Below are 25,955 nucleotides of genomic sequence, written 5' to 3'. Positions count from 1 at the left end.
TACCTGTTCTAAATTGATTTATGTGTTCTTTGGGTGGTTTATTCATACTTCTTCCGTGGTTTTAACATGGTTCATTTGTGATACATCTGTGAAACGTTTCTCTTTTCGACATATGTTCGCGTATGACTGATTTTCATCCGTGCAATATGCACAAAATGTACATAGTGGCCATGTGCCATGGCCTTAATGGTAACATGCACAACTCACAGCTCCTCTGGTTACATAACTGATGGGACAGTTCAATATGCTGTGGGTTGGGGTGCATGGGCACAAAACACCAGAGTATTTCACCCAACAAAGATATCTAGAAATGACAGACTTTTATTTTCTCATTTAATAATTAGTAATCAATACTTTAATAGTCAACACCAAACTTGGTGATGTCCTGAGATCTATTCATATATTTCAATACCTTTATATCAATACTCCCATCACTAAACATTTGATTCACTTTAAACCTGATTGTTTTATCTATCTATATATTTATTTTACAAATTATATGTGTGTGAAGACAAAAAAAACCTATTACTAGAGCTCCTTGTACAGTAGAAATCTTGTTGTGCTGTACACCAATTCAAAAACTCATTAATCAACAGGCATTATACCACTTTTAGCTTTTGAGAAAGCAAATTGAAAACAAAGTCTATCCATCCTTTAATTTTATTACTAGCAGATAACAATTACATTACGCTCGGAATGTCTAAAAAATAAAACCCCAATAAAGATGGATGCATGCAGCATGCTAAAACACAAAGGTGAAAACTAAAGAAACAGTCTTCCTTGTTGTGATGATGCGGTTCATAATTCTAGACCTCAGGTGCTCATTAACCTAAAACAAGATCTGGATTTAAAATAATGTAACAGATCATAAACGTACAAGTGGAAAACATCGAGTTGAGATGATCTGCTAAAACAATGTCTACAAAGGTGCAAACACAGTTAGGTAAAATTTACCCACAAAAATTGTGGAAGCTTTTTAATAGTCTCAAACTTTAGTTATGTTAAAACCCTTAAATTTAAGATAGATATATTTATATGTGTTAGGGTGAGGGAAAAAAGTCAAAAGTGCATGTGTACACAGATTTAAAAAAAAAAAGTTTATCCTTTATTCCGTTCTTCATTTAAACTTTCCCTCTAATAATACAAAAATTCTAAGAAGAAACACCATTTTTTGATGTTATGGTTGGCAAAAAAAAGGCTAATGAAGTAAGAAACATCAATCCACTATATTTCTAAAATATAATTTGGAAAGAATAAACACTTGTCCTTTTCAGGGTACAATATTTAACCTGCAACTATCTAGCCTAAAAAGGTATTGAATGCATGTTTTTAAAATGAATAAAAGGTTTTTCTGTCCAAATGTAATTTTCATCATGTTTAAACTCCATTTACTGTCAGTTTCATAAAAAAGCACGACTAATGGAGAAACAAACAGCTAATTTTTGAACTATATAATCTGAAAAGTCACCATCTCAACAAAATGGCTCAGGACCTTTCTTTCAAGATAAACATTTGTTCTATATTTAAAAAGGTAAACAAAAAATATACTTTGGATTTACTTGTTAAGATATGGCAAGAACCATTTAAGAGACGTCTCGTACCTGTGCATGAGGATGCAGTTAGTTGACAGAAATGTTAAAAAAATGGTTTACCAATTGGGACTCTTTTTTTCCAACAATTCTAATGCCTTTTCCAACGTTTCGTGTCAAACGTATTCTCTATTTTCATTGTCCTTTTTGATTTGCTTTTTAATTTGGTCGATCTCATCTTCATCTGAACTGCTGTACTTGTTCCCACCCTTTGTTTTCTTATTGTCTACATCTGCGCCATCGTCGCCGGTGTTGTTTTCGGGTTGAGTGGACTGCAGTTCAAATCGAATGGTGTTTAGCTCAACCAGGCCGTCATGTAGCTGCTCTGCCACCTCCCTGATTTTTGCAGCAAATTCTGATTTTGCGCCTTTTTTCAGCATTTTAGAGTCTTTAGCCACAAAGTAGATGTCCATACCCACAAAAAGGCCAGTGAGCACACCCGTAGCCATACTGGCAACCTGGACTGCCCTGGCCGCTGTGCTTCCTGCCACGTTGGCAATCTGCACCACACGCATAATCTCATTGGCGTTGATGAGGATGGCCTTTCCTGCCATGGCGCCATCTTCATAGAAACTACTCGAGAGTGCAGGAAAGTCCTGGTTGTATGCATGATTTTTCATTTTGAGGAGGTTGAACTTGCGCAGGTTGTCAATCCCCTGCTTGATGAACTTCAGGCACTTGTTGAAGTCAGCGATCTTCTCCTGGTAGTCTTCTACAATTTTCTCCACTTTCTTGCGATCCATGGAGTTGTTGACCTGGTTGGAGATGCCAGCACCTGCTGAGGTGAGACCTCCTGCTGTGGCAACACCCAATCCTACAGCCGTCACAATCAGGGAGGTTCCCATGGTGACCGGAGCCAAAGCAAGGCCAGCAATGGTTGCAACACCCCCGATGGCGCTGGTGGAGCCGCCGGTGATTTGAGCGATCTTGGTATTCTTGTTAAACTTGTCCAGCCCATCAGCGAGGGCATTGAGGTCCATGATGTGCTGCCAGAGGCTCTCGCCTCGCTCAGAGAAGAGCTTGTTGAAGACACGGATGCCCTTTTGCACTTTATCTGCTGTCACAGCAAACGCTCTGAGAGGAGGAGAAGAAAATTAAAAAAAACAATCTCCCAGATTAGCAGAAAGTAAGAGAAAGTCACCTACTTGGCTTCTTCTTTTTCCGTCATGTCATCATCTTGAGGTGTGTCCTCCCATGCTAAAAAGGAAAAAGTAATGCAATATTCTAACATAAATTATAAAGATAAAAACACTAAAAAATGTGAGCAGGACGTGAAACATGAAGGAATACACATGTCTCTCCCTTGAACCTTTAAAAGCTTTAAGTGTTAAAGTTTGCAAACAAATGATCGTCTCTTTATTTTGCTGCAAGGTTGGAGGAGCTGCTCTCAGAGTCTTACATTCATGTTTAAAGGACCTTTATCAGGCTTTCCTTAAGCCTTTCAGAGTAGCTCCATGGAGAAGGTGGATGTGTTTGTTAGCCTGGAGGGCAGTGCTGGCAGGGGCTGTTCCTCACTTTGTGACAATTAGAAATCTTGCTCGTTTGTAGATTAACAAATACTTATATTCCAGCATAATTTGCAAATAAATTCTTTAAAAATCAGACAGTAATTTTCTTATTTATTTTTTTTCATTTTGTCTCTCATTGTTGAAGTATATAGGAAAATTACAGGGAAGAACTTGCATAATTGGTCGCTGACTACATACTTTTTTGCCCCACTGTAACTCATTACTTCCCACCTTTGTTAAAATTACAGTAAAGAAGAGGAGAAATATAAAAAGATAAAGCTTACATTCCACTGTGTTCCACCAGTCCATAAGATTCTCCACATCCTAAAAGAGAAGGTTGGTTTTAGCGGACTTGCAATAAATAATTTATACCCAATAAACATCAAGAAAAAACTGAAAAAGACTGTCAGACAGACCTCATTGTTTTCAGGTGGCCTGGGGTCAATACGGAAGTCTTCCAGTCGATCAAACAAAGACCTGTTGGCGCCTTCATTCTATCAAAACACAAAAATAACATGCTAATTGAACCAAATCGTTTTATTTTCCTGTTTGGACATACGTCTACATGGAAGTACAGTTTTGACAGAGGACCGTGGAGTACATAAAAGTTAAATCAACTAGTAAAAACGTCTCCTTTCCCCAGTTTAACTTCTAACATTTCAACACTGTATTTCTATATATTGACTGGGAAGTGCAGGTAAGAAAAATTATGTTAGTGCTGTTTCTGCAGAAGTAAAAGGGGCCAAAAACCTCATTGAACAATGAAAAAGGAAGCAGAAAAACATGTTTGGGGACATAGTGGCCTAATCTCTTCTCATCTTTCATGGTAAATACATGCACAGACATCTGTGACAGAGTGGGGGAGGGTTCCATGTTAACAATGGCACAGGAGAAGAAAACGTCTACTGGGAGTGGAGTGGATACCCTGGAGACAAACTGGACCCGAAGGTTGTTTTCAAACCCTTAACCACAGTTCGGAGCTCATTGGGTGGTAAAGAGTTTTTCCGCATATAAGCAAAAGAAAACGTCAAGGAAGCAAAGCGCAAACAATGACCCACCTCTGCAGCGTTCCCTGCAGTTCTGTCTTCTGCAGTCCTTTGTTTGACTTTAGCCTGAAATAACAAAATAAAACCGTCAAATGTTATACTTAAGCTGAAGAGCTGCCCTCAGCGGATGGTGAAGTGGCTCAAAAAGCAAGAACACATTTAGAAAATATGACGATAGCATCAAAACAACATGAAAAGGTCTCATGTTTTCTAAAGGAATGAGACTGATGGGTTAGAGATAAAATAAGCAGCTTAAAGAGTTAGTTGGACGGAGAAATGCTCTTATGTCATGACTAAAGGCCATGTCACACAGCCACTATGTACATTCTGTGCATATGGCACGGATGAAAATTGGCCATGCCTGAATATACGTGGAATTCAGAAAAGCTGTGGTCTTTACGTGACATTTTCACAGATGCATCACGAATGAACCAAATTAAAACCATGAAAGAAGTTTGAATAAACCACTCAAAGAACACGCAAATCAATGTGGAACAGGAACCGTGAGCGATTATTACACTGTTAATATGAAATTCATTTGTGATTTGTGCATTGCAAAATCTGAACACGAAATCTGCGCCGTATGCGCAATATAAAAGTTATACGTACATGCGTGAAAAGTCTGTTAGACATATGTGGAACGGTTGTTGAAAGCCACAAATTTGCATCCATCTATCAAAACTCACACAAAATCTGTAAGATTTACGTAATAGTTAAATATAAACGACATAAAATACGCGCAAACTGCGTAATTCTCAACAGACCAAAAATTTTGGAATGCTCAAAACTGATTTCACATAAAGAGCTGTTGGCCAAAGCCCTTAATGGACGTCAGCACACGTCGACAAATGACAAATGCAAGAAACACTTCTGAATCACGCATATCACACGTGTCACGAAAGACTGAAAATTCATACAAGAACAATAGGCAAAACGTAGTGGTTGTGTGACACGGCTTTCATCCCATGGACTCAATGAACTCTCCTTTGTTTTAAACACCCATTTCATAAGCATTTTTAAGGAGCACAAATCCTTTTTCCAAAAACTTAATTTAATTTTATGGCAAAGATTCTAAGAAAGACACATATGCTTCCATATTTCTTCCACATTGCGATGAATTTAGTTCTGTTAAAGATCTTTACGTTAATTCCCACACCAGTGTTGGATCCTGTTCATGAACGGCCAAACAAGTAGAACATTAGAGAACAGAGAGCAGAAAAATACAGAGTTTAGCAGTCTAACAATCGCTGTTAGCCATTACTGAATAAAATGGTACTTTTCTATGTTCACACCAGGTCAAACTCAGATTTGGTAGCGATGTCTGAATGGCGTCCCAGTTAATACACACAAGTGTCAACCATTTAAAAACTTATCATGGAGGAAAAAATAATGATTTTTGATTTTTCATTCAAGTACCGGTATGTAACTATAATAGTTTTGCACTTTCCATAAAACGTTTTGCTGCTCTGCCATGTTATGATGAGCTCTGTCTGCAAGAAGAGGAAGAGTGCACTTCCTGTCTCTTACATAAGAAAATCAAAACAACAGTCTGAAATACTTTATGCAGCTGTCATGTGGACTTCACAAATGCCACAAATAACCATTTCATTGACTTTTAAATGGTAAAGTAATTGATTTCCTGATTCCTTAACTTCTCTGTTCATGACACCCAAGGCCACAGTTCAAAGACATAAAGCCTCAATGTTTTTCATAAAAGGAACTTTATTTGATGGATAAATAAAACCCTCACATGAGCCTAAAATCCAGCCCTGCAACCATATTCCGGTTGTCTGGTGATATTTGATGTCAAAAACAATCTTTAGGGAAAGACACGCTTCCAAGTCTCCAAACTAGATTCAAAATCTAAAAAAAGATTGTGAATCAAGGTGAAGCACACATGGTAGAAACAATTTGAAACAATTCTCAGACGTTACCTTGACTCGAGGCATGAACGGGTTGTTTTTCTTGGGTTTCTGAACTTTGGTCTAAACACAAAAAAGAAGATTTCTGGGTTAGTCTACAGTTTGTCAAATAAAATGAGGCTTTGTTCTGGAACTGACCTGTGAAAATCACACATCTTTTAAATCATCAAGAAGAAAGAGATGAGAAGACATGCAGCGGACTTACCTTTGTTTTGTCTTTGTCATCTTCTTCTCTCCTATCCTCTTTTGATGAAGAGTCTTTATCTTCATCTTCAGTCTGATAAAAAAAAGAGAGAGAACATGGATGGGTGCCGACATCCTTTTCCTGACTGTTGATAAGTTCTCCACAACACATGCAGACCCGACTTCAGAACTGATCAAAGGATCGTGACGTTTTATTTTTTCCCAAAATAAAATGCCTAAATGAGAATAAATTAATAATCAGTTAATAGACAAACGTGCAAAGAACTATAGGATGAGTCATTTTATTATCTATTGATGCAAGAGCCAGATCTGAAATGGATGAGTTGACAAGAGTGAACAGAAAAATGTTTTACCATTTCTTTATTACTAAGTTCCATAGAATTCAAGTCCAAATTTGACTACAAAGAACAAAAGAAAAAAAAAATCTCCTTTTGATTGAAGCCTGAAGGCGTCACGTGTGTTTTGCACATCTTGGGCATAAAACACCTGATAGGAGAAGTGGAACTGAAAAAGAGTCACATTTAGGCAGAATGGCTGTCACAAATACTTTCTGTCTTCACCTGAACAGAAAGACAAATTTAACAGAAAAAAAGTTTTTTTTTTTTATTTCTAGCATTTATCTGTTCAACAAAATAAACAATGTGGAAAAATATCAGGAGGAAAAATAAAGAAATACTGTGAACTTTTACACATAATTATATACATGTATTTTTTTTTTTTTTTAAACTTGTCCTGTCCAACAGCTAGGCAAACAGATGAGAGCTGAGGGCCTCTTGTGTTGGACATATTTTATTTTAACAAGAGGGGTTATTCATCTTCAGACAAACCAAAGGTATGTCTGAATAAACCCCTTTTGTAATTGACGCCAAACTTTATTAATTTCAATCATGTCTGAAAATCTTTGGTGTTGGACCGGACGGAAAAGGAAAGAGGGGAAGAAGAGAGAGGGACGTTAGAGAGAGGGGGGGGGGGTAGGAGGGTGATAATAGGAGGGGAAGGGGGGTAAGACCATGAAGCAGCATAGAGCAGACAGGTTTACTGGTTGTTTATCGTTACGGTACGGTTCAAATGTAGTACAAAAAGGGCGGGGCCTGTTCACACACACTCAAATATTATCAACACACCTGCTAGCCGCAAAAATGTCCACATGTCAACATGCACACAAAACAGATAGTGTTCACGAACGCATACCTATGCCTTTAAACCAACTAGTGTGAAATCTTTCATTCATTCAATCATGCAAACTATTAGTGCAAAGGTGAGCTAACACCTGTGCTCAGGTGAGTGTTTATGTTCTTCTAAAATGGATGGTGGAATGTGAAAAGAAAGAGGAGGAGCGCCCAGCCACCCCCACACCCATACCCCCGCCGCAGCAGCAGCGGCAGCCGGAATTCCCCCAACGCCACACGGGAACAGGCAGGGAACAACCGCCCCCCGGGCGACCAAGACCGCCACCCAGGCCAGGGCCAGCAGGACCGCCGCGAGGCCCCCAGAGCCAGAGAGCAGGGAGGCGCAGAGGGAAAGAGAGCGCCGCCCCAGCCCAGCCAGGAAAGCAGTCCCCCGCCGCGCCGGAAGAGCCCAACGCAGGGCCCCACCGGAGAGGGACGCCCACAGCCCCAGACGAGCACCCCACCACCACCCAGGAGTTCCGGGCATCCCCCCGCCCCGACCCCAGGTACGAGCCAGGACCCCCCAAGGGAGACCCGCTCCGCACTCCAGGCAGCCACCCACCCGGCCCACGGTTGGTCCAGGTAGGAGCAAGGCAGGGGCCCGCCGCCCCCGCCCAGGAGGGGGGAACCCCGGGGAAAAAAGGGCGGCCCACAAGGGATGTTATAAATATGGCCCGACCAGGCTCGGCCATGTTGGAAGTTTGGCGGGGCCCAGCGCCCAGGGGCAAGGACCAGGACCCACCCCCCAGGGACACGAACACCCCCGGCTCAGGTGTAATATGAACCCCCCCACCGTGCGGAGAGAGCACCGCCGGGCCCAGGGAGCCGGCACCCAAGGGACACGGCCGCCATCGCCAAGGGGCCCGCACCCCCCACCAGGGAAGGGGTAGGGGACAGATGGACCCAGGTCCCACCTTCCTTGTAAAATGTGTGTGCGTGTATGGGTGTTTGAGAGGGTGTTTGTGTGCATGTGTGTGTGTTTATGTTTGAATGTATATATTGAAGGGGGAGGGGTGTGTGTACTAAGGGGGGGTGCAGTTAAAATTGGCGAGTAGGGCACTAAGGGGACATCTCCTGATTACTCACAGTGATGTCCCCTCACCCTCCACACCAAGGGGCCCTAAATGTCTAAGGTGCGGTTAAAATTGGCGGGTAGGGTGCCAGGAGGACATCTGCTGCTTGCTTGCAGTGATGTCCAAGCACCCCCCCTACCAAGGACCCTACATGTCTAAGGTGCAAATAAAACCGAAAGAGGGGGGGCCCACTCCATACGGCAACCATAGGAGGGGGGCCACTCCCAAGTAGCCCCCCCCCAAGGCGCATCGCTGGCTAGACCCCCTACCCCCTCACCCTAATATGAGGTTATATAAGGAAGGGGGTAAGTTGGGGACAGCTGGTAGACTGTCCCCCGGTGGTCAAACAGCCGTCCCCCAGCCCACCCCCAGCAAAGGGGCCAGGGCCACCCAGCCCAGGGGCCCACCCCCGGAGGCGCCGACACCCCAGGCCCGGCACCACCCACCCCACACAGAGAGAGAGGAGCCAGAAAGCGTCGCCCCCCCCCGGAGCAAGCCCAGGCCCCCACCCCCAGACGCCGGCCCTAGAAGAGCTCTGGTCAGGCCTCGACGGGACCGAGGAGGCCAACCGGCCGAGGCAACCACTGATTGCCTCAGCGGAGACCCCGACCCGCCAGCCCCCCCGACCCGTACTAATAATGGGCCCCCCCTCCCCCCCAGAACGCCCCCCCACAGGACAGGGCCGACAAGCCCCCCACCCCACCCCACCCCAGACCCCGCAGCCGAAGCGGGTGACACCCAGAGCGACCGGGTTGTCCCGTCCCGTCCCAGAGCCAGGGAAGGGCCGATCCCAGCCCCAGGTGCAGATGGGCAGCCCATCCGGCGCCGCTGGGCCCCCCCCACCCGAGCAGGGCCCCCCACCAACCCCCCCCAGCACAGGCAAAGGGACCACCCCCCCAAGCCAAGCCAGACCACCACCCCACCCCCCCACCACGCACCCCCACAAATTATTAATTTAATTATTAATTATTAATTATATACATGTATGATGACACGCCTTTCTTATGTATTGCAACAAGGAAGAAAAGCTAAGGTTTAAAGGGCTTACATCATGCAAAATCATTTTGAAACATTCATGCATTTCTGAGTATTCCTCTAAAAACCTGCTTTCTGACCACCAGCTCCTCCCAATCCATCAAAACGAGTGGGTTCTAACAGTGTGACATCACAAACTGAAGAACAGCCCCTTCCAGCAAGAGTCTGCGCTGCCACAAATTTATAATTTTTTCCCCAAAGTATTCTCATAATCTTTTCTCTTTTGGTGGCTCTAATACTCTGTCCGAGTATTGTAACTTAAAAAGGGGGGAAAAAAGTTAAATAATCGTTACACTTTTATTTTTTATCAGGTTTAACATAGTGCAATAGCAGCTGGAATATTTTCTCTGCTGAGACTGCTTACCTCCACAGAGGCTCCAACCACTTCTGCAGGACCTTCTGAAGGTTTTTCTTTCTTCTCTCTGGGATTGCTCTCCTTTACACACACAAACATTTCCACCAAATACTGTCAGAAAACAATTCCTTCTCATGTGTTCAACTTGTAACTCTAAATTTACTTATCTTCAGAGGATTCGAACCACGTGTTTTAGGGCTGAAATATAAGCTTTACCTTGTCCTTGGTTTTCCTGGGTTGGACCTGGTTTGGGGACACGCCCCTGATTTCCTGCAACAGAGCAACAGATGAAGACATGAGGCGAGTCAAAGCGGTGAGCCGCTGGCTGCCTGCATACCTCTTCAGTGGGTCTGGGTGTGACTAGTGGTGCCTCATTTCTTGCCCTCCTTCCCTGCTGGATCAGACAAACACATGCCAGGAGGATTAACAGGAAATAAGAAGTATTGTCAGAGACATGCCAAAGGGAAGGCTGGTCATGAGAGCTGCAGCAGAGAAGCAGACCTGATTTGGATCCAGTTGTTCTGCTGTTTCCTTGGGCGTTTCTGTGTTTTCATTGGCCTAAAAAAAGAAACAACGTTGGCTTTTAAACCTTTATAATTGAAAAAATACCATATTGTTAGTATATAAAAGGATTTTAAGAGTTTTGAGAAGTCAGTCCCTGGTTTGAATTAATTCAGAACAACAACAAATGGGGGCGGCAGTGGAGCAGTGGCAGGCCTGTCGACCTCTAATCGAAATATTGCAGGTTCGATTCCTGCCTTGCTCACTAATGTGTTAAAGAGCCCTTAGGCAAGACACTGAACCCCACCTTGCCTCTGGTGGGAGGTTGGTTCCAGTGTTTGGCAGCGGAGCCACAATCAGCGTTTAAATGTGTGTGTGAAAGGGGCTGTGACCTTCGAGGAAGGTAGCAAGCGCTATATAAGTATACACCATTTACCATGTACAAATACTTAAACACATAATGAAATAATTCAATGAAGTAAATTGTTCCTATAAATTATACTGAGTACTTAAATTATTGTTGTCGTCTGGCTCTTGTTGGTATTATATTTGTTTCCTTTTTGCATTCTTTTTGATGTTCTGTTTTTCTTGTGATGAAGGTGCGTCCTGTTTCTCTGATGTATGTTTTGTTGCAGGTGTGACATAGTATTCATAAATGACATTGCATTTCCTATTTTGCTCCATCTGGTCTTTTGAATGAACCAGTAGTTGCCTGAGTTTTTTATACAGTTAAACAGGGGTGCTGATGTGATGTTTTTTCATGGCCCTGTGGATGTGTTCTGTTATTCCTCTGATGTATGGCAATGTAACCATTCCTTTGTTTTCTGATTTCCTTGTCAGTTTCTGACAAGGAAATAAACAAATAAAATACTAACAAGAGCCAGACGACAACAGGCAGTACAAGCAAACATGAAATCAGCCATAAAGGACCACTGCAAACAAGAAAACCACATCATGGACTGGGAAAAGGCCAAAGTCCTCCGCACTGAAGACAACAGACACCGCAGACGGATCATGGAGGTGGTGGAGATAAGAAAGTGAGCCCACACTTCCATGAACAGGGATGAGGGGGCCTTCTTGCTCTCTCACACCTGGAGCAACATCCTCCAGCAAAGAACGGACATCAAGGGGCGGAGTCACTTGTCAAAGTTTGACAGGTGACTCCGCCTCAGTCACAACCATCTGTTTTTAAAGACGTCACACACCACCACCTGATGACGACCCTGACGAAGGCGGAAGGTATTCCACTGAAACATGTCGGTACGTTTTACAAAACAAACCAGTGTCTGATAGAAAAAAATTATTCAAGTACTCAACATAATGAAATATATCACATTGTTTTTTTCTTTGTTACTGATAGAATCATTGTTTTTTGCAAGAAAATCTTTTTGAGTCAGCATCAATGGACAGACTTTTTCAAGCTCAATTGGAATTAAATAGAAACGAAATGATGGGTTTGAACCACGAAATGTAAACATCTGATTTAACACAACATGGTTTGATCCGTGACAAAAATACATGTCCATCAGATCAACCTAACAATTTATTCAGAGTATGATTAAACATGTCAGACCTGGAACTGTTAGGGTAAAAAGGTCTCAAAAAGAAAAGCAGATGGTTCCTCCTGAGACCCAGAACCTCCACCCTCACCATCCCCTCCACCATGACCAGCCAGCATCCCAGAATAATTACCCGGTTACTGGCAGAGCGGAACGGGTTCAACTCGGACATAGCTTCAACCACGGAGTGCTGATACAAAGCCACAAAGTCGGGGTAAAAAAATGATGGTATTAGTTCAAGACAAAACAAACTGCTGCTCTTAAACACCAACACTATATATTTGCAAACTGTACACTGCTCCTTTCAATTTACTCAAAGAACAACAATAATAATAATAAATAAAATTAGTAGTTAATCCCTTTTTAATCTTCGGAGAAGTTACGGTTTCTGTGTGCTGGCAAACCTGTCTGTGACTTGGAGGATTGTCTTCCTTGTCGATCATTTCTTCAGTATTGGTGTTGGAGCTCTTGTTCTGCAGATTGAAGTCATTTTATATATCATGAATTCATAAAAATAACCATAATTGCTTCATTAAAACCAAAAATGTTTTTATACAATTATTTGTGTTAAACTTCTCATTTTACATTTGATTTTCGTTTTGACAAAATCATCATAAAACTGTATGTGTCATTAAATTAACTTAATATTGTACAGCGAAGCAAAAAAAGAGACAGATTTAGTCAGTTATTCCCCCTAAACAGACGAGTTTGGTCTGTAATGTTTGTCATAAAAACTCTTTAACTGTTAGAGACAGAATGGAAACAAAGATACATTTAAGTATTGAGTTGCACTTTAGCTATTGACTCAATAAAAGAATTACACAAATAAATCATTAGAAGTTATACAATGTAATTTCCTGATTTCTTTTTTTTTTTTTTTTTTTTAACAGCCCGTCTCTGACAGTTAAAGTGTACTGATTATGAACATTAGAGACCTATCGGATTTTTCCAATAGGACAACTTTCAGAAATTAGAAACCAAACTCACATTTCTTTTTTCTTGCATGGAACCAAACACCCAGAGTAGAAAAAAATATAGTTCTAACTTTTTAGTGATTATCATTTAAAACAATCAAAGACAAAAGTTGTTTTGGTTTTTCACAGAACAAAGGAAACATACAAAATATAAACCGTACCTGGTCTTCTGTTTTGGTTGGTTTCACTTTGTTGTGTGTGGAGGTTCTCTTCATCTCCTGCAGTAAAACACACACAAACCATGAAGTCCGGACACTTTACAAGGATCTACTTTTACTAAGCAGCTGCAGCGTTTTCCTGTTTGCAAACCTCCTTTGTGGGTCCGGGTGGAACTGGTGGCGTTTCACTTTTTTCCCTGTCTGGATTACTTTTGACCTGGCAAGGACACACACATGCGGTGACTCCGTGTACTGAAGTGAGTCTTAAGAGGAAGTGTTGCAGTTTGGGAGAGGAGGAGCTTCAGGAGAATTACATTTGAAACAAAGTGAGGTTAGAAGCTTCAATGTTCTTCTAAAAAACAGAGGCGTAAACATCAGTTTGAAAACCTTTCAAAGATTTTTCTGTTACTTCTTCCAGTGAATTTCAGCTCAAGTAAAGAGTTTTCAGGCATTGTTATGTCAACCACTTATTTCACTCAGAGGAAATCTAATGTTTCACACTTAAATACACACTCTATAGAGCTCCTACAGGAAACAACAAACAAAAAAGTAAGTTTCTAAAAAAAACTGAGTAAGAGTCCATGTGAAACCACTGTTCCCAACAAAACCCAAACGGAGCCAGCTGAGGACTAGGAAAATGGGGTTTGAGAATTAGGTAACTGATGGCAGATATTTAAGCTGCAGTGAAATGCATGAAAACCAGCGAGTACATGACCTAACACCTATTTAAGAAAGGCTTCACTAAATGATTTGAGAGATTTTTCTGACAAAGTAAACACATTACCAGGAGAACATTTGGAGACACCCTCCCACTGATTTCTAATGGTAAAAGGTCATTTTCTATGTGGAACATCAGCAAGAATCATGAAGCCCGGTCATCATTAAAGTACCGCCACCACTTCTTATAGTTTAAGCCACCTGCACCAACACATTCTCTGAAGAATTATTTGATTTGCAGAGTGGAACGGATTCAGTTTGGATGCAACTTCAGCCACAGCGCTCTGAAAAGGAGCCAGATTTACAGGAAAAAGGTCAGACATCTGCTGCCCTTTGTAATCACTAAAACACTTTAATGTTAGGGAACATCAAAATAACCGAATAAGAAAAAAAATAAAAAGAAAACTCCACTATGTAAAGCAAACATGCCAACATGAGGGTTTATATTTTCCATTTTTCTATCATGAGCCACTCAGACAAACCAGACTGTTTGATCCACATAAGAAACTAGAGTAACTGACGTCACTAATCAGTTTGTATCACCTCTAAATATGACCAACTGAGTGAGGGTAACTGGGATCAGGTGGCACTAAAGCAGTGTTTTTCAACCAGTGTGCCGCGAGATATGAGAAATTACCTTCATCAACTGATCTAAAAACATTTCCCATCTCCAGAATATCATCTCTTTGTTCATCCAAACAGGCCCTGATAAAACACTGAGTAGTTAATATGAAAGATCATAAAATACTTTTTTCTTTGTGTTTATTTGATTCTATTAAAGACACTTTGATAAGAATGACGGTACCGCCATTTATAGATAGATGTAGAGCAATACAGGCTATGAGTTTCTCCTTTTTTGTTTTTATTTTTATTTTTGAATGCTGGTGTGCTGCGGGATTTTTGTCAAGGTTAAAGTGTGCCTTGGCTCAAAAAAGGTTGAAAAACACTGGTCTAAAGTACCGGTTTGTCACTGGAAAACCTCCTGCTGCCGGCAGGAACCTCGTCATCAGATCCGGTCTGCTTCTCATGCTGCCCAGAAAAGGACGGCGTCATTCCTCAGAAGACATGAGTGAAGCTACACAACGCGTCACAATGTCTTTCTGCAAAATCAGACTTACTTTGTTTGCGGAGTGAAATGGATTCAGCTTGGAAACAGCTCCAGCCAATTTACTCTGAGAATGAAAAAACTGAAGTTCAGAAAACCAACCAGCAGAAACCAAACTGTTGGCTGAATCACAAACAAAGTACATTTGGAAGCTGAACAAACCTGTTTGTGACTCTGCTTGGTTTCTTCAATAGCTAATGTCTCCTGCTCAACATTGTAGGAATTTTCCTGTTGATGAATTAGACAGGTTTTTAAATTAAAAAACCCTTCACAACATCATAATTAAAAAAAAAAAACAGGATTTCCTTGTTCTTACATGTGTGTCTAATGTCTGTAAACTAAGCCAGCATGAAAAAAACAGTACTATTTAGTTCTTTTATTCATCCATATATCAATCTATAACCCTCGTATATGTGCTCTCTGTTTTTTAAGAGGATAGATTGCCTTTGAGCTTGATATAGATCATAGACAAAATAAGATTTTGGTTATATAGAAGGAGTTCCCTTCAGTCATTTTGAGGAAATGACAAACTTCAAATGTGAGAGGCTTTAGATCCAGACATCGGCAGGGCAGGTAACATGGAGCAGGACCGACCTGAGTGTCAGTGTAGAACGTGCTCTTCATCATTCCATTTGCAGTCTCCTGCAAAAACCAAACCTCAACATCAACCTACACAGAAAGATGCAGCAATAAACTGAGCCAAACAAGAATTTCAGAAATTCTTATTTAGCTTTATTACGCTTGAATGTAAAGAATACCAAAAAAAGATAAAAAGACCTACCGGTTTAGATTTTGGCTTTTGCACAGGAGAGTTTTCCTTTCGTTCATGTTCCTGATATAAAAATGTGAGAAATTATCATTTTGAATAAACACAGCAGAGCATATTAAATTAAACAGAAATTTAAAGCACATGAGCAGTCATTGCTACGATGGAACATCTAGATAAAAACTGATGCCTTTTGACTTTAAGACAGGGTTGCCCACACTTTTTTGGCGTGCGAGCTACAATTGAGGTGACAAGCTCCAAAAGATCTGCCAATACAGACCAGACCAGACCAAGAGGGACAGTATGCGCATCAAGGTCACTTTAAAAAGTTGACATCTAATACAGTATTTTTAGAATAAAATGCTAGACTAATCATGGCCTGGAATTATGCAACTTCTAATATATCTTCTGTCAAAAATACTGTTTGTGTACCAATAACTCAAAAACTGCACAGTAGGAGTACTTTGTGAGGAGAGAGCTTTGTTGTGTGTATTGATGTTATTTTAGCAGTAATCCATAATTAGAACTGTGGATTCTGCTGCCTGAGTGGGCTCAGATCCCTCGGAAGGATGGGTCAGACACCCAGCCGTCCCTCCCAGGCGCCTGCGCCAGACGGGCCGTTTCCGTCACACTTGAGGAGATACGCGGGCCGGCCTGGGCCTCAATAAACGTCCCTTTGGCCCATAGAGGTCCTCCGCCGGGAAGCCGGCGCTCAGTGTATTTAGACACAGTGATGCATGTTTAAGAGGATGTTCGATTGGCCATTCTACATGTCAATCAAGTGATTTCACGCAGATGACTAATTTATTTGCAAACTATATTTTTATATGTGGCCCACGATTTAACATCACATCTGACATAATGATCACCCCTGCTTTAAAAGGTCATTTTATTTTAGATTATTTTTCTGAATGGTCGTCTTGTAGTTTAAAAGAAACGCCTCAAAACCATTTTACAAATCAACTTTCTTCCTTACTTTTACAGACTGCTCGTTGGAAACAGCGTCGCCGCCAGAGAGGTCATCTTCTACAGAGAAATCCTCCTAAAGCAGCAAAACAGACCAGGACCGAAAACTTTGGACTTGTCATGTTAGCTGACAGAAATCACAGGTTTGCATTCGTCAGCAGCTTTAGAAGATAGACGCATTGGTGAAAATTATGAAAATTACATTCATGCTTGTGGAATAAAGCTGAAAGTAATAAGACATTTATATTCCCCCTTGCTGACAAAGGAAATGCACTGATCCAACACATTTGAAGGGCCTATATCATGAAAAATCCACTTTTTGGAGCTTTTAAGTGTATTATAATTGTCATTCCACACAAAAACAACAACCTCAAAGCAGTATTTTAATTCATTTGTGCATTTCTGAGTATTATGAGTAAAAACCTGCTCTCTGAGCACCAGCCCCTCCCAACTAGGGGTGCAAAACATCACAAAACTCACGGTTCGGATCGTGTCACGGTTTTAGAATCACGGTTTGGATCATCTTTGGGATGAGTAAAATGGAAAAAACAACAATATGTATTATAACACCAAAATATTTTCTAATTGAGGCCACGCGGTACACGTGTGATCCGAACCGTGGCTAGTGATCCGTACACCCCTACTGCCAGCCCACAAAGACGAGCAGGTCCTCACATTGTGATGTCACAAAGTGAGGAACCGCCCCTTCCAGGCTAACGCACACACCCACTTTCTCCACGGAGCTAGTGGTGATCGGCAAAAACGCTTTCATTTTCTAAGCACAATCTGCCCATCCATCTTGTTGTTTGTGTTCGTGGGCAAAGCGCAGACACGCTGACGAGGCCGACTCTAAGGTTAACGTCACGAAAAGGGCGAAAGGCTCAGAGATTGAGATCGAAAAATTAGCTGCAAAATAACTAATGTTTAATAAAACATTTGTTCTAAAGTGTGCCAAAGGTAATATATCATCATACATGTGGATAGTTTGTATACAGCATAGTTTACTCTGAAAGGCTTAGGAATAGCATGATATAGGCCCTTTAAATGAAAAGAGATATAGATATGATTGCATTAATAACTGGCTCAATTTAAGCAGAGTCATCACTAATCCATGACTGTTTGAAATGTTCTACCTGAGACTGAAATTTAGCTCCTTTTTCCTTGAACATGCCACCAAAGAACGTACTTCTTTCCTAAAAAAAAGCAATTCAGAAAAAATAGCAGTTTATTACTTTAGAGCAGGTATTTATGGGTCTGCTAAAGCTGGACAGGGCTGCTAAACCGCACCTTGGTGGGGTTTTCAGACAGATCGTCCGTGCTGCCCGTCTGCTCACTGCTGGCAGACAAATCTTCCTTTGGGAAAGAAACAAATGAAACATCAAATGAATCTGTAGGATTACTATGAAGTTCTCGTTTGCAACAATATTCCAAAGAGCACACCTGAGATCCAGCTTCAGTGGGTTTCGGGCTTCTTCTAAACATCCGACCTAAAATGCCGCTCGACTCCTGGAAGACAGAAAGTCACAGAAAGTCTCAAACTTTACGCTAAGCCATTCCCATCGTTGGAGCTTTATAAATACACATGTCATCGTCCAAATCACTGCTGTGAAATGATCATTTCTGGTAGTCATATGAGCTGCTTTTATACATTAACTGTTTGTGTCAAACTGTTTATTTGCACAGCCTCACCTTTGTCTTAGAGAGACTGTTTGTGCTCCCAGAGAGCTCACTTTGTGACGACAAATCCTCCTGACGGCGGAAAAAGGTTGCTTAAATTCAGATAATTCAAAGAGAGAAAACAAACCATACGATCAACAACAAGAACCTGGGAGTTTCTGTCTGCTTGATCCAGTTTGAGGGTCTTTTTAAACATCCCGCTGAGCGACTTTCCCGACTCCTATTTATGAAAGAATTACAGATTACATATGGTTATGGAGTTGTTTTTTGATCTGAGAGCACAAAGCGGTGCAGCTGATCAACAAGCAGGGATTTGCTGCGCTTCATGTCTGTCAGCAACTCCAGAACGGCTGATTCTAGCAGGTTTCTAATCTCCCAAAACAAAAACTGTTCAAACTGAGTGCAGCTACTGTATTCTGATTTCAGCTGTATGGAAGAAAATCTAGTGTCCCGGAGTTACCATCTACAAATGTTAACAGTTTTCAAATGAACTTTTAGTACAGAGGCAACAACTCCCATTCATTTTTGCTGCTTTTATTTGTATAACATTTGACTTTAGAAACATTCTTATTGAAGTTTAAATCTTTCTTCCCTCTTTCCAAAAAGAAGAGACACAAAATGATCAGAGAATGAAGGGGAACGTGAACGCACCTTTGATGACTTTTCCATCAGGTCGTCATGGTTAGCAGGAATTTCAAGGTTTTGTGATGAAACAGAGGTCTGTTTGGAGACGGAAATATCCTTAAAGTTCAAAAGTTTCCTTAAAATCCTGTCAGAATACACTTCAAATCCATAGAAAAAAACAATAATTTTTTTTTCTCTTGCAGGTAAAATAATGTTTGATAAAAAAGTCACCTGTGCTTTGGTAGATGCATCTGCAGGCTTTGAGTGAATCTTCAACTTTCCACCAAACAGACTTGTTTTGGGCTAAAAAAAAAATCTTACATTTAATCAAAACTTCACAGCTCACTGAGAAAACCTGCTGATTCTTCTTTAAATATCTCTATTCTCACAACACAAAGTAGAGCAGAAATCTGGGGTTCTCCATCCATCACACACAAGACAAAATGATCATTATATGAGGAAGGTCTGGACCTGACTGGATTTATTCCCCAATTCTCAGATGAAAATAATATTTATAAATAATTTCATTGTAAACTTTAGAGGAAAAGTAGCAGCCTTTCCACTTTCATGTATAGCATGGTAGCAGTAATGGGTTTATCATGTATTTCTCTTTATTAATTTAGCCTCTAACTATCAGTGGTGTATGTGTCAGAGCTGCAAAGTAACCCAGGCTTTTACTTTATGATCATTTTTTAATAAACTACAAAACCCAGAATTATTTCTGTCTTAACCAGAAATCAAAGCTAAAATGACCAAATACCAGTTTAAAAACAAACTAAATCATTTCTCATATGTGGATTTCACATACTAACACAGCCATGTATTTATGTAGTAAACAAATCAGGGGTTTTAAAGGGTTTTCCTTACTTCACATCTCAGAGAGATTATAAAGTCGTGTCTTTAGCTCATCTCTCACAGTGAATTGAGACTTTATTGAAACATAAACTGAAATTGAAAATGAAAAATGAGACAGATATATGAGAAACACACTGAATGTAGTGATAACAGCTGGAAAACCACTGGAATGAATTTTGGATCATTTGTTGAAACGACAAAGCTAATGAAACCATGACAAAATATGGAAATGGATTTATCCTTTTCCAACTGACACTTCCCAATGACCGCTGATGACGTCTATAGAGGAAACACGAGTCTTTAGACCTTTAGAATCACCACCCATGTTAGTCATTTCTAAGCCTTCTATGGTTGTTTAAATGACCTCCAGGATCTCACAGTGTGTTGTGTCTGTGCAGCTGAAGCTGGGTGATCATAAATCTGTGCTGAAGGACATTATAATGTACCTATGCTGCCTAAGCCTGTGGTAGGGAGGTCAAGAGTCATTGCTGGTCTAACACATCCTTGGATTAGAGGCAGAAGTCAAATTTACAAAGCATCATGAGAGGACTGGACTATGTTTACAACAGTTTTAACAACAGCAATAAAACAGGCGGGTATTTCACCATTTAAATTGTAAAATAGTTTTGTGGTGTCTTGTTGTAAATTAGTAAATGTGGTTTATATTGCATTTCTTTAAAAAAATAACTCTTAACTTGGTAAATATGTTTCTAATGTTTGGCCATAATGTAATGTTTTGTAAAGGAACTACAGGTGAAAATTAGCTTAACCTACAATCTGGTGCAAGCATCTTTGCTTTTTACGTTTATTGAAGGCTTTCCCAATAAATTAATAAAAAAACAACGTGAATTTACCCTAAAGTCCTCCATCTCTGCTCCCTATACCTCATCCGTCTACTATGTCAAATTTATTTTTAAAAGAAAATAGAAAGACAGTTGTCTGCATTGATTCAAACAACAATTAAAGAGCAGATATTAATAATAATAATAATAATAATAACTAGAAGGAGCTGCATTTCCAGAAGAAAATGCAGGGTTGAATGCTGTATTGGTGAATGAAAGTTGAATTTGCTAAAGAAATGGTGGAACATAGCTGAAAGAGCTCAACATTTTAAAAGTAGAATGGTTAAAGTGGGTAGAAAACTGTAAAAGAAGTCAAGCGATAAGATTTCCTATGTATTTTAATGAAGCAAAAATCCTGGAATATCTTTAAAAGTTAAAAGATTTGAAAAAAAGTCATAGCAGGAATAAGCTGAAAAAGTTGAACATTGTAATAGTAGAATGGCTAAAATAAGTCAAAAATTGTAGAAGGAGTTAAGACTGAAAGCTTAAGTTGATGAAAAAATGGCTGAACTGTTGAAAATTTGAAGATGTTGCTAAAATGGCTAAAAGTGTTAGCATTGGAATCAGCATCATCAACTGACTCCAAAAAACACTTTGTTTGAGAGTATCATATTGGTAAAAGCTACATGTTCTAAGTTGACAGAAAATCCACTTTTTTCAAAATGACGGCTTTGTTATTAATTTTATCTCCATAGCAACCATTTTATGTTTGGGTCGCCTGGGGATGACGAACAAATCAACGTCAGTTTCAGACAAATCGGAAAAGTAAACCTTTGGACGTCCTTACCAATGAAGTTTTTTATCTAACCACGCCCACATTCCTTATATGTCCAGATCCAGTGAATTTCAATATGTTCAGTTCCAGCCATGGATGATGTTTATTGCAATATTTGCTTCACATTTTGTCATAAAATGGCTTTCAAACTGTAGGTAGTGTTGCCATCCCATAATAATTGCAAAACCTATGTTGAAATCCAAAGCCTTGTGAACATTTAAATGTTTGAATGGTGTCTGTAGCTGAAAGCATGTTGAAGTTACAATGGTTAAAAGAAACAAAGGTTTTCAAGGATTATCCTTGTATTTAAATGGAGCATAAATCCTGGAAAATCCTGGAATATCCTGGAATATCTTGAAAGGTTCAAGGATTTGAAGGACCAAAAGTTATAGCTCAAAGAATTAAGCTTAAGAGTTGAACATGTTAATAGTTGAATGGTTAAAATAGGTAAAAACTAAAGTTTAAAATAGCCTCAATTTTAGGCACAAAATGGCTGCCAAAGCGTAGTTGGTGTTGCCATCCCATAATCATTTCAAAATTTATTTTAAAGTCCAAAGTCTTGTGAGCAGTTTAATGTTTGAGCGGTGTTTCTAGCTAAGGGCATATTAAAGTTATAATGGTTGAAAGAAACAAAGGTTTCAAGGAATCTCCATGTATTTTAATGGAGAAAAATATTGGAAAATTCTGGAAAATCCTGGAATATCTTGAAAAGTTGAAGGATTTGAATTTCCAAAAGTCATAGCTGAAATAAGTTGAAACAGTTGAACATTTTAATAGTTGAATGGTGGAAAAATTTGAAATGTCCGAACGTGGTCTTGAACCGGCGACCTCATGTACCATAACTTCCCTATGTATTTTAATAGGGCAAAAATTCCCGGAAAACCTGGAAAATCTTAAAAAGTACAAGGATTTGAAAAACCAAAAGTCATAGCATCAATAAGATGAAGGAGCTGAACATTTTAAAAGTTGAATGGTTAAAATAGGTTAAAAATTGTAGAAGGAGTTAAGTGCCGAAAAACGGCGGAAGATAGCATAAGAGGAAAACAAAGGGTTGAATGCTTTACAGCATTCAACCAATAATAATAATTAGGCCTGCACAATATACCGCAAATTTATCGTTATCGCAATATCCAGCTCTGCAATATGCATATCGCAAAAGACGGCGAATATCGCAATAAATCGCAAACCCAAAATGTGTTAAAACAATCTTCTAGCAGCTTGAAGCATTTAACGAATCAAATAAATCCCTTTATGCTTTGACCAATCAGATGGACGCCTTCCCATTGTTGACCAATCAGATGGAAGCCTATTATGTTAACCCTGGTCCTGAAGAGCCTCAACCCTGCCTGTTTTCCAGCTCCCCTTAACCAGCTTGCTGTTGATTGGCTGACTCAAGTGATTTCACATCCTGATTGACTGAACACACCTGATTTTGGTTATCATTATCGAGCAGTCTAGGGAGAATTGGAAAACAGACAAGGTTGAGGCTCTTGAGGACCAGGGTTAGCCACCCTGACGCTTGTCCCCCATGTCGATGAGGGTCATTTGGAGTATAATTTTTAAACTGTTGCAATGAAATGGGAATGATGTTTTTGTTTATTTTTCTATTTGTTTATTTACCGCAAATTTATCGTTATCGCAATATTGATCACTAATATCGCATATCGCAAGTTTTCCTCATATCGTGCAGCCCTAATAATAATAATAATAATACAACCTGACTGAGCAAGAACTGAACCTGAACCAGGGGTCAACCGCCTCTGACATCCGCTCTGAACTCTCAGCAGATCTCCTAAAAATTCCAAGTGGTCTTTAAAAAGGCTAACTTAAGCTGTTAAATAATATAAACTAAGTTTGATCTTGTGAGCTTTTCTTTAGGCAATATCACAAGTAAAATAGAAACAAAGAGGAAAATATAAAAGGAAACGGTTGAAATGCATTTATTTAAAAGGCCCTTAGGTCCAGTATTTTGCATGCATTTGCTTAAGGGCCCCAAGCAACAAACAAATGGAACAATTTAAGGCCTAAAGTCCCACTCTGATCTTAGATATTTTGATCCATTTTCAATGCATTTCCAGTGGTCTGTTAATTATATTTGTCGTTTATTAGCCATGAATAAATAAGTTAATTAAAAAGAAAACTGTCATTTTCTAGGACAGTTTCTGCCTCTCCAGAAACTCAGTCTGTGTTTTGGGTGGAACTGTTTACAGAGGAGTAAACTTCCCTCACTCCCCATTATCCCTTTGTTTACACTCTCCCCCACTAGCTTACAGCCCCTTACAGCCCCAACATGACATTAGCGGTGCAACAAAAATGGCGAGCAATATTAGATTTACCCAGCCGTGCAGTTTAGATTCAGAATCCAGCTCAGACCAGGAAAACAAAGACGTTCATGGATCTATTGGTCTGAAAGTGGATGCATCAGAATGGAGCGGAGCATTAAAACTTAGCTCAATAACCGCGGTTACATGTGCAAAATATTTTGATCGGATCAATGGTCGGAATAAAAATTCAACCGTGCACATGGGCAGAGAACAAATAGATTAGATTAGATTAGATTAGAACAAATGTTCACATGGTCACACTTTCGGTCAGAATAAATCATTTGCACATGCGCAGTAGTGTTGAAAATACCTGAAGAGGAAATGAGTCCCACTGTAAACCAACATTGCTGCCATATACATTCATGCAGCAGCTCTGTAATATACGAGGTGATCTTCTAAACATGCTTTTATTAATGTTATGAATATTATGAAGCGCCTGTTCACTCATTTTATTTTTAATCCGTGTGGTCAGTGCTTTTTCTGTGGAACAACAGAGCTGGAAGAAGGGTTAGGATAAGGCTAACACGTGCTAACAACATTTAGCCTTTGATGAACATAAAAATCCATGCTGGAAATGCCTCAATCCGCATCTCGGCTGCACGTAAATATGTGGGAATAACATCAGCCTTTATTTTGTCGGGACCCGACTGGAAACACAAATCCATGTGATTGTTTGAATGGTTTCTAGGGACTGAGCAGCATTTCTGCTTTGAAAAGCTCACACACCGCCCTTCAGACGCTGTTTGTGCTGGCGGCCCGAGCTCTGCTAGGAGACACAGTTCTCCTGAGTCCGGCAGCCGCTAACCCAGAGCGGCAGGTTGGATTGCAGTCCGAAGTTATAAGTCTGGCTGCTCTGCTAGGAGACACAGTTCTCCTGAGTCCGGCAGCCGTCTATGTGTGACGTTAAACCAGAGCAGTAGTGACGCATGACCAAAATGAACTGTTTACGTTCAACACGATCGGATCAACAATCGGCATAACCTACCTATCTTCATCGGGAAAGAAATTTTGATCGGAACGAGTCTGATCGGGGCGGACTATTCCGAACGGCGTGTTTACATGACGCATTTTTCTTCCAATCAGGCGTTCTTTCCGATTACATTTGTCAAAGTAAACGCAGCTAGTGTCACATCTGAAAGCTTTTTCAAACTGAATCTTTTTTCCATCTACTTCTCTTCTGCTTCATAATTATTTGAATAAAGAAAATACTCATAAATGTGATGCTATGCTTAAATATCTTTAGCTTTATCTGTCATCAAGAGAAAATTACTACAAGAACATGTTAAAAACACCTAAAGCACCATTTCATCATAATGGGTCATTAAAACAATTATTTAAAGCTTTGTGAGGGCAGCAAACAATATAACAATAAATATAAGCCCAACTTTTGAAGGTAAAATAAGGTCAAATGTTTTTGGTAGACTTGAAACTACCAGAACTAAAGAGGCATAAAATCATTTGGAAAGGGTGCCTTTGTTGCGTCTGTGCCCTTGAGCCCTGTTGATGTGGAGCCGGCCCTGCTCCCAAACAGGATCAAGTTTAACAAAACAATAAAGAATCTCAGTAAATCTGAAGATGTAAATATTTCCTCTGTTGACAGTCAGCAGGTCCAGAGGTTTGGTGCGTAAAACTCCAAACCAGCAGCTGCCGGTTGATTTACGGAGCGACTAAACTGTTGTTTTGAAGGACAAACAAACAAACAAACTCACAGGAACACCCCCTCCTTCGTCACATTCCAAATCCAAATCACCGAATCGATCCTGTAAATCAAAAGTATTTTTGTTCCAGGTAAATACTTGATATTTAGGGTAAATGAGGCGGATTTAGCGCGTAACAGTTCTGACCTACCATCAGCTGGATGTCTCTGTCCTTGACTGAGAGACGACAAACAATCACAGTCTAAAATGAGCTGGACCCCTCCCGCCCGACGGGTCACAACAAAAAACCGTCCAGAAAAACAAACCGGCGAAGGAAGGAATTCACTTCCGATCCATCCGAGCTCAACCTGCCCATAAAACGGGACAATCTTCAGGCTTCAGCTCACCTGCGCGCTTCACCTGGGAGGGGGCGTGTCTATCTCACCTGTGAAAGGCAGAAGGTACGTCCTTGCTGTGCCACGTTTAAACGCTGCTCGTACATTTTCATTAAAAAAAACGATTCCATGTTTTTCTTTGTAACTTTTAAATGGAAGAAGTTAGAAAGTTAAGCGCC

At 40.4% G+C, this 25,955-nt stretch overlaps 1 protein-coding gene across 8 annotated transcripts; it reads right to left on the bottom strand.

Annotated features, from left to right (window-relative positions):
- Positions 1 to 303: 303 nt before the first annotated feature.
- On the bottom strand, positions 304 to 25,769 carry LOC101166742 (uncharacterized protein DDB_G0284459). Of its 8 annotated transcripts, none has more exons than XM_023965290.1 (31): positions 25,593 to 25,769; positions 25,454 to 25,504; positions 19,180 to 19,251; positions 18,976 to 19,044; positions 18,473 to 18,544; positions 18,337 to 18,396; positions 18,088 to 18,153; positions 17,935 to 18,000; positions 17,781 to 17,840; positions 16,658 to 16,723; positions 15,697 to 15,747; positions 15,510 to 15,557; positions 15,078 to 15,143; positions 14,929 to 14,982; positions 14,771 to 14,839; positions 14,041 to 14,094; positions 13,245 to 13,310; positions 13,097 to 13,153; positions 12,366 to 12,434; positions 12,095 to 12,151; positions 10,403 to 10,459; positions 10,239 to 10,295; positions 10,118 to 10,171; positions 9,911 to 9,982; positions 6,271 to 6,342; positions 6,078 to 6,128; positions 4,156 to 4,209; positions 3,514 to 3,591; positions 3,382 to 3,421; positions 2,735 to 2,786; positions 304 to 2,663 (listed from the first exon to the last, which is right to left on the bottom strand). In XM_023965290.1, exons 1-31 carry the CDS (start codon positions 25,593 to 25,595, stop codon positions 1,706 to 1,708), a joined length of 2,721 nt encoding a protein of 906 aa, XP_023821058.1. In that variant the 5' UTR covers positions 25,596 to 25,769; the 3' UTR covers positions 304 to 1,705. The 8 variants fall into 8 exon arrangements, with proteins under 8 accessions (XP_023821058.1, XP_023821059.1, XP_023821061.1 ...); XM_023965291.1 differs by having other exon boundaries at positions 10,239 to 10,292; XM_023965293.1 differs by lacking the exon at positions 12,095 to 12,151.
- Positions 25,770 to 25,955: the final 186 nt, after the last annotated feature.

The sequence above is a fragment of the Oryzias latipes genome, chromosome 17 (assembly GCF_002234675.1).
Source record: "Oryzias latipes chromosome 17, ASM223467v1".
Lineage (NCBI taxonomy): Eukaryota > Metazoa > Chordata > Actinopteri > Beloniformes > Adrianichthyidae > Oryzias > Oryzias latipes.
The sequence above is the reverse complement of the archived record's forward strand: the minus strand, read 5'-3'. Positions and strand labels throughout refer to the sequence as shown.

Bases quoted from the DNA above. Each gene is read 5' to 3' on its own strand.
- LOC101166742 (XM_023965290.1), bottom strand. The intron at 15,748-16,657 runs GTAAGGAAGAAA...TTTTTATATCAG, and splicing joins CCAACGAGCAGTCTGTAAAA to GAACATGAACGAAAGGAAAA. The intron at 14,983-15,077 runs GTTTGTTCAGCT...TTTCATTCTCAG, and splicing joins CCAAGCAGAGTCACAAACAG to AGTAAATTGGCTGGAGCTGT.